This window comes from Ambystoma mexicanum, chromosome 13 (assembly GCF_040938575.1).
Source record: "Ambystoma mexicanum isolate Mex_15411 chromosome 13, UKY_AmexF1_1, whole genome shotgun sequence".
Classification (NCBI taxonomy): Eukaryota; Metazoa; Chordata; class Amphibia; order Caudata; family Ambystomatidae; genus Ambystoma; species Ambystoma mexicanum.
In genome coordinates, this window is record NC_090938.1 from 667,637,901 (window position 1) to 667,649,843 (window position 11,943).

General features: G+C 55.5%; 1 protein-coding gene across 1 annotated transcript; it reads right to left on the reverse strand.

The window, feature by feature from the left end:
- Positions 1-1,194: 1,194 nt before the first annotated feature.
- On the reverse strand, positions 1,195-7,787 carry EPOP (elongin BC and polycomb repressive complex 2 associated protein). Its single transcript, XM_069634686.1, has one exon. It carries the CDS (start codon positions 7,517-7,519, stop codon positions 3,911-3,913), a length of 3,609 nt encoding a protein of 1,202 aa, XP_069490787.1. The 5' UTR covers positions 7,520-7,787; the 3' UTR covers positions 1,195-3,910.
- Positions 7,788-11,943: the final 4,156 nt, after the last annotated feature.

The following is an 11,943-nucleotide window of genomic DNA, read 5'->3' on the forward strand; positions in this document are numbered from 1 at the left end:
GGGCAGGGAGACGAGGCCTGGCAGAGAGACAGGCACGCCACCACGGTGCTGCTACCTTCCAGGCCTTTGCCAGTGTTGGTCTGTTCAAAGTCACCCAGACAAGATAAACCAGCCCGTGGTCGCTATTGTTTCTTGTTTTACATAAATCAACTATTTATTTCAAAGTATGCGCCCTTTCTAAATCTAAGGGTGTATTCAAAAACTAGAAGAACATACAGGGGATTGAAATCCAACGTCACGCTTCACTAAAATAACGCGTCTATTCTCTTGCCATTGAGTACATGTAAACACGCCGAATGACACCTAATCCCCCGAGCAGGCCGCACCCCTCCCCCACGCGGCCCGCCTTTGGTGGGAAGTTTGGGGATTTTGCTCACAGCTCTTTTCATGTGCCCCCACCCAAATCTCTAATTTATCTTTAAAAAACACCCTGGCAACAAACTAAATCCATGACCCCTCGCGCCCTCGCTGTGGTCTGCCCTTGCGACTCCCCAACCCACTGCTCGGATCTGCAGAGCCCGGCCCTAATAATAATATTCTTTTGGAAATGGACCCACAATATTGAAGTGCGCCCCTGTAGAGAGACTCCCCCGACAGGAGGCTTTTTCCCCCTTCCAGGCCCTGCTCATGTTGCCGGCCGCAGGGCAGTTTTATGCCTGCGATTTAAAGCATGGGATCATTAGTGTCTGTGTGTCATGCTTTCTGCAGAGCAAATGTTAAATACTCGGGCCCAGGCTCTGCCGAGGCGCCGGCCTTGCGTGTACAGCCACTGCAAGAACAAAGAGCTCCCCTGACTTGCTCACAAGGCCGCGGCTTCTGGCGCTGGACGCCCGGCCTCGCTGGCTCTGCTTTCTCGGTGTTGCTCTTAGTGATGGCTGAAAGCGCCTTGCCGCTGCTGACACACACACACACACACACACACACACACACACACACCCCCACACCCCCACTGCAGGATGCAGAAAGAGGAACCATGCAACACGTGTGAGCGGAAGCCGGCAGAATGCACGAGTCGCAAAGCAGCAGAAAACCTTATTGATTCCCCATCAGGTGTAACCTCAAGAAGAATAACAACAAAGAACAGGCTCGGGGGGAGCCTAGCGAACCCCTACATGCATATGCAAAAACAAAGAGTGTGGAAGCATGACAGGGCTCCAACATGTACACAGAGCAGACGAAGACAACAAGCGCATGTATGTAAAAATCGGCATTTATTAACCATTGCAGGTTCAGTATTGCACACAGGATCGAAACGTCCTTTCTTTTATAAAGAGTCTCATACTTAAACTTTAAATAAATAAAGTTACAGTAATTTGGAGGAATCACATACACAACCAAAAAATAAAAAAAAGCAGTTCAGGGGTCCTCGGGCACGGATCACCGCCAGCAGCTCTCTGTTGGTCTCTTGCGTGGCATCGGGGCAGCCTTCCCACGAGAGAGGCAGGTTCGATAAGGCAGTGTCCACCGTGTGAGGCTGTGGCACAGTTGGCATCCCGGGAACTGTGTGCTTGTGCTGCGGCGCCAGCGTGGGCTTCTAGGTGCAGAACGTAGAAAACGGAGAGCTGCGCCTTTAAATCCACAACGCGGGTCAAGTCTGCCACAACCCCCCTCCCTGCAGAGTTCAAGTCATTTACATGAAAAGCGAGGGACCCCCGAGCACATCTCCAATTATTCAGCCATGGGCCCAATACCCGGAAAGAAAGAGAGCCAGCCTCCTGCTTGCTGGGCCTTTCCTGAGACGTGGAGGGTAGGCAGCCCCTGTCCGGCCGTGGCTGGCCTTTTCCACAAGGAGTGCGCGTCACATGTTCCCAAAGGATGAATGGACGAATGACTAAATGAGTGCAGACACCCCCTCCCAGCCACCCAGGCAGGGCCCAGAAATGCGCAAACCTTCCCAATACCTTCGTAATGCCGCCTCCCTATGTTTTCCGTGGAAACCCGAATGGCCTCCTCCGAGAAGGCGCCTTTGTTGTGGGGTTTATCGGCGTGTTTTGTTTCAGGGCTCCGGTTCCGCAGGGCCTTGGCTGGCCTTGCAGGTTCTGTCTTATCTAAAAGCAGTGATAGGATTGGAAAGAATGTGCTTGGTGGGGTGCAATGCTTGCCAGCAATGTAAACAGCACGAGCCCCCAGCTGTGGGGGGTGATGTGGGGCCCTCTAAGGCCGATGTTGCCCGTAGGGCCGTACCATAAATACAGTTTGCTTTCCTCCCTCCGTTCCCAGTTAGTTTCTTTTGGAAGGGAAAGAAAGGGTTATTAGAAGTAAACATGTTGCACTGTGAGGTATCTGTGGCTGATTTTAGAGCTGGGAAGCCTGCCCTGCTGACAGAGCAATGGCCTTTGTCATCTCATACGTTAGAATTTCAATGGGACATAGCAGTGGTGGTGGTGCAGCGAACGCCCAACAAAGGCTGGGCTTCTCTTAAATGTGGCCTATTCAGAACCAGGCCAGGCCCCCAGGCCTGCGGGGTACTCGGCGGGGGTCCCTTCAATTAACCTCCACCCCCTTCCCTTAGACGGGCGGGCGGGCGCTTCCGGGCGATGCCAAGCAGGGTGCCGCACCTACGGAGACATTACATAATAATAATATTTACCGAGAGTGTGTTAAACAGTCCACAGCCGGGCACTCTCTGGTGGTTTGCTCCTTACTGTATTACATAAGCAGCTGTTCCCACGGGCAGTAAGTGCACAGACTGCACAATAGCAGGGCCGGCGCACACATGCTGCTGCGGCCTGTGTTCGTTCTTTGTGCCCGACCACAACTTTTTGCCGCAACATGCAAGGACATCGTTGCCATCCGCTACGATGTAGTAAACAAGCGCAAGAGTGGGGGCTTCTGTTGGTAAATAGGGCCTGCGCGGATGGGCGCGCTGTGGCAGGTACTGACTGAAAACACTTGGACCGAACAGACCTGAAACTGTGCTCGTAGGCAGAATATAGAAAGAGCTCCCCGCGAGACTGGTAATTGCCCCCTTTGCGGCAGGAACTCGAGCCAGGGAACCATGGGAAATACCCTTTCTTGACGGGCAACCGGCACATTTCCCGGGTAGAAACCTCAATACAGGCCTCTACAAACGAAGGGTCGCCGCGGCCCCAGACAGTCTAGCTCGCAGCCCAGGCTTCTGCCCACGGGGCCTTTAAACCCGAGCCCTTTGTGTGGTAAACACATACTCCCGTGTATTCTACGAGGAGGCCCTTCCCCCTTCTCGAGCAGGGCCGAGGGGCTTTTAACCATTTAATTATTCTATAAATCAGAAACACGTGTTGTGCCCAGTGTGGGTGAGTACAAAATGTCTGGAGCTGAGGCCTAGAACAATAGCTATAAATACAACCCTCCGAGAAAGGAAGGCAAACATCAAACATTAAATACTTTTCGAGTTGTGGCCTGGGCTACCGGTTCACGCCAAGGAAGCGGCCCCATTCAGCCCTCGCCATTCTTAGTGCCAGAGACTGGAGGCACATGGCGGGCTGGATGGGCCCCCTCCCAGGCATTTTGCCTGAATTCCCCGCTGGACCTTTGCAGCTCGAATAGTCTCCGGCCCCTCCTCCCACAGGCATTCCCGGGCCTCCCCCTGCAGGCCTTCACTCGGCGCCCTCGAAAGAGAAGCCTTTGCAGCCCCGCTCCTCGGCTCCCGCAGGATCGCCAAATCCTTTTCTTTGGTAAACTGACGACGAACGGTTCGCGGACCGTAGGTTGGTGCCTGGCCCAGCCCCCTTGATTCCACTCTGCGCCCAGGGCTCATGATCTTTCGGTGCCGGTACACGGGCAGCCCGTGAGCGGCTGCGGCCCGGTGGGTAGGGGAGAATCCGGTCCAGACACTGCTGCACCCACAAAGTGCTGCGTCTGCTTTGTGTAAAGTTGCCTCTTTCCCATGGTGCTTGTAAGCGGAGAGCTCACGGGCCTGCACTGGCTGCTAAAAATCCGGCCTAGGGTAGGTCCTGAACTTGAGGCTGGGGGGTACCGGGATGGCATTGCCGCCTAGTTGCCACCTCCAGACCGGGTGCGGCTTGGGGACGGAAGCAGGGCGAGCGCGGCCGGAGCCCAGGGTGTAGGCCGGGCTCAGATCCCCGTCGGCCCCCAGCATCAGGGAGGGGGTGCATGGGAAGTGCTCCAGCAGGGTGAAGGGCCGCCTGGCGGGGGTGGGAGCTGCACGGCCGCTCTTCCCCTTCCTCCCCGGCCGCCGGCTTTGTTGCCTCTCTGGCTCGGCGCCCTTTCCGAGCCGCCTCCTTTTGGCATTCCTTTCGGAGCCGCTGCCCTTGAAAGCTTTCTTGGAGGGGGTGCTGCCGCCGCGGCTCCTCTTGGAGGATGGGGCCCTGCCGAAGGCCAGGCGGAACTCCTTGCCATCTGCACTGAAGCCCTTTGCGTAACACCAGAGCTTGGACTGTCTGATGAGCCGGTCAAAGTGCTCCCTGCGGGGCTCGGGGGAGTCTCTTGCAGGGGAGCACTCTGGGCCTTCTTCCGTAGGCTCGCCCGGTTCGAGCTCGTCGTCCTGGGTGCTGGCTGCTTGCGACGGCTCCCGGTGTCCCGCCGGGCTCAGAGAGGGACTTATCTGGTGGGACGAAGGGGACCAAGGGGGGGTCTCGAGTCCATTATGCTGCAGGCCACGGACAGCCGCTGACCCCTCTCCCTCTGTGAAGCCCGCATCCACCGAAGGCGATTCCGGAATCCCCCCGGCTGAACCCAGGTCTATTCCAGCTGGCTCCAGAGCCAGGCTTGATGTTCCCAGTCCATTGCCAGCTGGCTCCAGAGCTAGGCGGGGTGGCCCCAGGTCCATGTCAATTGCTTCCAATGGTAACTTTGATGTTCCCAGGTCAATGCCAGGTGTTCCAAGGCCCATATTTATTAGTCTAGTGTCAATGACAGTTGCTCCCAGGGTGAGGTGGGGTGGTCTCAAGTCAATATCAGTTACTCCCTCAGCCATGCTTGGTGGGCCCAAACGTATGTCAGCTGGCCCCATGGCTAGATTTGATGGCCCCAGGTCAATGGCAGTTGGTCCCTGAGCAGGGTGTGAAGGCACTATGTCAATGCTAGTTGGTTTCTGGGAGTGGCTTGGTGGTTCCAGGTCAATGCCTGTTATTCCCTGAGTGTGACTTGAGGAGTCCACGTCAATGCCTGTTGGTCTCATGTGTAGGCTGGCAGGATCTATGTGTTCTGATCTCAGATTTCTGACTGCTGACTCCGTGATTGCTGCTTTCAGATATTTGAGTGTTGGTGCACAGCCCTTGCCTGGTGATGCTAGATCCCCCCCTGTTGGACTCCGATGTCCTACCAGTCCATAATGCCCCACTGCAGTGTCCATATCTGCACTCACTAATTCCCCCACAGATCCCAGCTGCCCTTCAGCCCATCCACACCTTGACATGGCCCAGGCGTGTCCCGCCTCTACCACCTCATGGAGGCCATTTGCTAATTCCTGATCTTCATATTCCAATCCACCAGCTATTCTTGGATCTATTTCTAGTGATCTCTTACCCCCTTCTGCAGGCCTCGGGGTGGATACAATGTGTGCAGGTGGCCAACCAAGATCTCGAGCAGCTGACGTTGGCTCGGTATTTCCCAAATTCCCACATTCTGCTACTGAGCCCAGATTTACCGGTACTGATGGCTGATATCTGCCTTCTGATCCCAGATGTCCCTGTACTGATCCCTGGCTTGCAGCTACCGACCCCAGATCGCCAACTACAGATTCCCGGCAGACTTGTAAATCCAGATCGCCCTCTACTGAGCCCAGACAAACCACTGCCAATTCTAGATCTCTCTGAACTGATCCCTGAGATCCAGTTGATGGTCCAATATGTCCCCCTCTGGATCCCCGACACGACCCATATACATGCTCTCCATTCATTGGCCTCTGATATTCTGCTGCTGATTCCAGAGCTAATATAGTGGTCCGTGTATCCACTGATACACCCAAAGTCCCACCCGCAGATCTGGGGTGTAGTCTTACAGATCCCAAATCTTCCACTAGTGACTTCGGAGATAGGTAGGCCAATCGCCAGTGCACCCCTTGACAGGCTGCTGATCGTGGATGTCCGGTTCCAGATTTATGGTCGAACAGAGGCGTCCTTGGATTCAGTGGTGCTTTAAACTGTGAATGTGCTGATTCTGTGCCTGAATCCACTGCTGCTGGCCGCAGATATACAGGCACCACCCCTGGATCGATGGAGGCCGATCTCGAGTGTCCAAACGCTGCTCTTGGATCTCCTAGTACAGTTTTCAAATGTCCAGAGGCGACCCTGGGCTCTACTGAAATTGATTTCAAATGTCTAGAATTTGGCTGTCCGTGCCCAGCCCTTGGATCTACCATGAATGTTTTCAAATGTCCAGGTGCTGATCTAGGATCTGCCGCTGATGATTTCGAATGCCCAGATGCTGATCTGGGATCTGTCACTGCTGATTTCGAATGCCCAGATGCTGATCTGGGATCTGCCGCTGCTGATTTCGAATGCCCAGGTGGTGATCTTGTGTCTGCTGGTGCGGATTTCGAATGCCCAGATGCTGATCTTGGATCCAACAGTGCTGATTTGGAATGCCCAGATGCTGGTCTTGGATCTGCCGGTGCTGATTTGGAATGCCCGGGTGCTGATCTTGGATCTGCCGGTACTGATTTCGAATGCCCGGGTGCTGATCTTGGATCTATCAGTGCTGGTTTGGAATGCCCATGTGCTGATCTTGGATCTGCCAGTGCCGACTTTGTGTGTCCATGTGCAGTTGTTCTGTGACCTGCAGACGCTGCTCGGGGATCTATCTGGGGTGGTCGCGGGGGTCCAGAGGAAGATCTTATCTTTGCCTGTGTGGCTGCGGCCGCTTGACCCCCTTCGTCTTGGGCCCTGGCTCTGCCGGGTACCCCCCAGGCCTGCCCCTGCAGGCTGCGGGCCCAGAGGTGCTGGGAGAGCCGCAGTATACTGGGATCTGGCTCCGGGAGGGCGGCCTGCCGGTAGCGGGTGCTCGGCACCGAGTCCCCGGAGTCCGAGTCCGAGCTGCCGCCTCCTCCATCGTCCTCCCCGGAACTGGATTCCCCCGAAGTGTCGCTGCCAGAGCTGGAGGGCTCCAGGCTGGAGTCGGAGTCGCTGGAGTAGCCGGCCGAGGTGCCCTGCTTGGAGCCGGGCACGGGCAGAGGCGGGGCGGGCTCGACCCTGCGCCGTCGGCGGGCCTCTTGGCAGAGCACAGCCAGGTCCTCCCGGGAGATGAGCGAGCCCTGCACCGCGCGGCTGGGCAGGGACTGCATCGCCTTCAGGGTGCGCAGCTCCCGCAGGTCGCAGCGCCGGCTCCTGATCCGCAGACTCTCCATCCTCTTGCTGATCGTGGTCCGGGGGATGTCCTTAAAGAGATCGCTCAGCACCTGGGCCAGGGCGAACATCCTGCGCCCGTCCACCTGCAGGTAGCCCAGGCTGATGCCCTCCACCTCCTGGTAGCCCGCCTGGAACTCCCCCGGCGGGAGCCGGGCCAGGTACATGTCGCAGGCTGGCTTCCTCAGGCGCTCCCCCTGGCGCAAGCCCTGGTACTCGCCCGAGGCCAGCATCCTCCTGCTGTCGCTTATGCGACCGGGGCTCGGCTCAGGCGTCCTCCTCGGTCAGCCGCGGCTGTGGGCACGAAGAGCGAGGCGGGGGGCCCGCGTGGCCTGCGGGGAGCCCGGGCGCCGCATGGCCAGAGACCCCTGCCTACGTGCGTTCCTGGGGCAGGGGCTATGTCGGTCACCGGGGCCTGTGTCTTCCTGCAGCTGCACTTCCTTTCTTAGCTACAGCCTCCAGCAGCACTGCTTGATAGGAGGCTCCCCGGCTGCACATCACCTCTCCATCCCTGCAGCTGATTGGCCACTGCCACCGTGTGATGTCACAACCCTTTCCCCTCCCCCAGCAAAGACCCCCTGTTCCCTCCCCCCCCACCCACCCCCATAAAAACTCCTAAAAAACCTTGACTTCCATGGGCTCTGCTGCCAGGCGGGCGCCCTGCCGGCCCGGCAATCCGCTCTGCCCAGTAATGCAGAGAGAGGGTCTGTGCTAGGCTCGCAAGCCTGGCAGCGCACACGCCAGAGCCGCAGACAAAGGTGCTTCCGTGCACACCAGCCACATGCTCAGCCCTTGGGAGTGCTGGCACACCGGGGGCGCCAGGGGCAGCAATCTCGGAACCTCCCAAATTGGGCATGTAAAGACTGCAACCCCTACCAGCCCTCTTCCTGCCGATGTAGAGGCGCTGCTATACCTGGGCACGTCAGACCTCCGTACCATTTTATATAGTCCATGTGCGGCGCACCCTTGCTCCTTAATCACCAGAAGGACTGGTAAAAAGAGCCCCCTTGCCAACTGTCTTTGTGAGACTGAGTGCAGCTAATATTGGTGAGCACCGTCCTGCCCCCTTCACACTTCCGTGCCATACCTGGAAACGCACGGGTCAGCAGGACAGGAGCCATTGTTCCCTGTTCCGAGCCCCTATTTAGCCCCACGGGATCTCCGTGCCAGCTTTGTCAGATGGCTTCCTGTCGATGTCCTGTGTAAACGGGGCTTCCGTGCCGGGGCATTTTGGAAGATCACGGGGCACAAGCCGCTGTTCCATCGCTATGCTGCGCGTTCTCTTTGTTAGGTCGAGTCTTTCCCACTTCCGTGCCAGTGCGTGATTGATGCACGGAGACAGCAGAACTACTTTTCCCCGCATCTCAGAAAGCGCAGCTGGCTCCCCGTGTCACGCCCGAGCTGCACTGCTTCCCTACCATTCCTCGCCAGCGGTTCTCCATGCCAGCCCTCTTTGTTAGATTGGGCGGGGTGAACTTCCATAGCGCTTTCTCGCCTGCCATTCCATGTCAGTGCACGTTGAATGCGAATTGGGGTATTTGCCTCTCGTTGCTACATCGCTTACTGCTGCTCGTATTGGGCGGGGCTTTGTACTGGCCCCGTCGCTTCCGTACCATTCCATGTTAGTGTATGTTGAATGCGAACTACCTCGTCCCTGAGGGTGTTATGCGTGGAAGACCTCGTGTTTACACTTAAACCGCGTACTGCTGCTCCTGGGGGGCTGCACTGTCCCTGGTAGCTTCCGTGTCATCCCATGTCAGTGCACGTTGAATGCGCATGGGGTATTAGCCTCGTACCTCGACCGTGTTATGCGCGGAAGCCCTCGTTGTCACATCGGGTACTGCCGGTGTTGATGGGGGCTGTACTGGCCCCGGTGGTTTCCGTACCATTCCATGCCAGCGCATGTTGAATGCAAACTACCTTGTCCCCCGCCCGTGTTATGCGCGGAAGCCCTCGTTGTCACATCGCGTAATGCCGGTGTTGGTGGGTTGGGGGTGTCCGGATCCCTGTCGCTTCAGTGCCATTCCACGCGTTGCGACGCCGAGGTAAGCGTGTCACTTGGCCCAGAACACGCCTTACCCATGTTGGGGTAGGCTGCCTGGCTGCTACACACTTCCGTGCCAGTCTCGCCAGATCTAAGGAACTGAGGCAGACTGGCACAGACACACACTCGGCGTGCCCATTCCCTTTCGTTGGGGTATTTGTACCATTCCATAGGGAAACGCAGAGCCGTAAAGACTGCGGGCGGCCAGTTCCATACGGTGAAGTGGCCCCCGGCGTGCTCTATCTGTGTCCCCGGCAACTATCGCCCACGCGAAACTCGCGTCCACACTGAATCTCGCTTCCGTTAAAAGCAAAAAAGATCTTTCGTTTTGTTTCAAACGGGGACGATGGCTACAGTTTGAAGGCGCCTGGCACATCTACGTTGTCAGGTTGTACTTTCGCCAAAATAAATGCTCGCCGTTTGCATTGTTCACGTTAATCTGCAACACACAAAAGACAGATGCCACGGCGTTTGCTGCCCCACGCCCCCTCCCCCACGGAAAATAGCACGCAGCACTTCTCATCCGCCCGCGAACACTTTATTCACGGAATATACACGCAATCGTCTCAATGATCGAGGTGTACAAAAAAACCAGTGGCGCTAATACTGTGGACTTGCCTTGTGCGCTGTGTGTGTGCGGGTGGGGGCGGGGGGCGCAGGAGCGGGCTAAAAAGGGGCCAATTGGCCTTTTGGCGGCGGTTTCCAGCGGCCGAGAGATGAACAGATTCCGCGCTGCAGCTGTTGGGGGGGGGGGGGGGCGGGACTTTTGTTTGTGTCAAATATACTTAACATTCACAGCCCCGTCCCCCCCCCACCTCGATTCGCGCTTGTCACAAATTAAATGTTATTTCTCTGGAGGGGGTAAACTTGACACTGTTGGGGGCGGGAGTTATGATTGGGAGGGTGATTGCTTTTTCCCAGAGTGTGTCTTTCGGGGAATAAAATAACTGATTATTGGTTTTAGAACTGACCCTTGAATCGTAAAAAAAAAAGGTTTGTGGGCTGAATAGCGACATTATCTTTCCAAGCAAGAGCCTAATTAGACAGATTCTTTCTACTGTCATGGCTTTGTGCCGCATAGAAGATGTATTGGCATGTTGTTAACACAACATACTCTGCACGCTGGCAAAACAGCCTGTAATTGCACACATGTAACATTTAATTAATTAAGACCAATCTAAAGAAACACTAAATGTCAGAGCAAACTCCCCCAGTGTCTCCTTCTGCCAGCAGGCCAACATGGCACGTATCCATTCCCCCCCGTTATGACATGCTTGGAACATAAAACGTGCAGGTCACGGTCTGCAAACGCGCATGACCGATATAGCGCGCAGGCTACAGCACAGTAAAGTCGCGACGCCGAGGACGCCCCAAAGAGCAAGTCCGACGCTTTTTGGAAAGCGGGGGGAAGTCGTGGCACAGTGTCTAAGTTCTTATATCGCGGCCCGGTCTCTGTATCCTATGTAAACCGTGGGGCGCTGTGGGCGGGGGCGACCATGTCCGCCACCGGCAACTCAAGCTCACCACTTCCTAACATACCTCAGTTCGTTCATGCAGCTGCAGAGGAGATGTTCTCATTCCAACCATATGCCGGTTGCTTCAACAGCGCCCTAGAACAACCTTATTTTTGTGAATATTTTGTGAATCCAGTCTCTGATTGGTCAATGCCTACTCTCTGACACAGGTGGAGTCCTCCCCCATCCAGTGTCCAGTCGTGCGTCGTGCACACACTTATCTCTTGGAATGCAAGGCGCATGGAAACATTTAGAAAAAAGTCAGATGGGCAAACTATCCATACATAGCTCAGCACCCTCAAACGGGGACACCCTCCATGTGCCGTCCACTAAAAGCCAGCCACGCCCCCCACCCTAAAATAGACTAAAGGCTAATCTCCACCCAATGGCCCCATTGTGACTACCACAAACACACGCCTCCTTTACCTAGGGACACCATGTTTCACACATAGCACCCACACACATTACCTCCACGCCCCTCTCGCCCATCTCAGTACTTACCTCTGAGGCGGGGCCTCAGTGGCAGTTACTGGGACGAGGAAGAGCAGGATCGGGAGTAATGAAGATTACCGGTAAGTAAACATAGCCGTCACCTGCATTCAAGCGTGAGCACACTTTCCGGTTTTGGGGCAATATGTTGGTTTGTTCACAAAAGGTCCTCTTTTAGCCTTCAAACCTTCAAATGTCACAGTTTTATGAAAATCCATTGAAACAAAAGCGTTGTCAGGGACCTGCTCTGATAAATGGGTGCAGATCAGGTTGCAGCTATAGGGGAAGTCTGGTCTAAAAGTGTAACCATAAGCGTAGTGCACTGCCAGGATGTTCATGCACAAACAATCAAAATGAAATAAGATGTAAAGGACAGTGGGCCTCATTACGAGTTTGGCGGTAAATGGCAAAATTGCCAGTAACTCTATTACTGCTAACTTTACCATTACACCAAATTATGAGTGCCCACCAAGAATCAACAGAAACAGGGCCAGGGCCAATCCCTTCAACGGAATTAGCGCAAATACCAAAAACCCATTACCACAAAATTACAAGTTCAAAAAGAGTGGAATTACCTCCAAACATTGAAGGTAATTCTGCCAAAAAGCCC

What these genes read in the sequence shown, in the direction of transcription:
- EPOP (XM_069634686.1), bottom strand. Translation starts at nt 7,519, where the DNA reads ATGCTGGCCTCGGGCGAGTACCAGGGCTTGCGCCAGGGGGAGCGCCTG.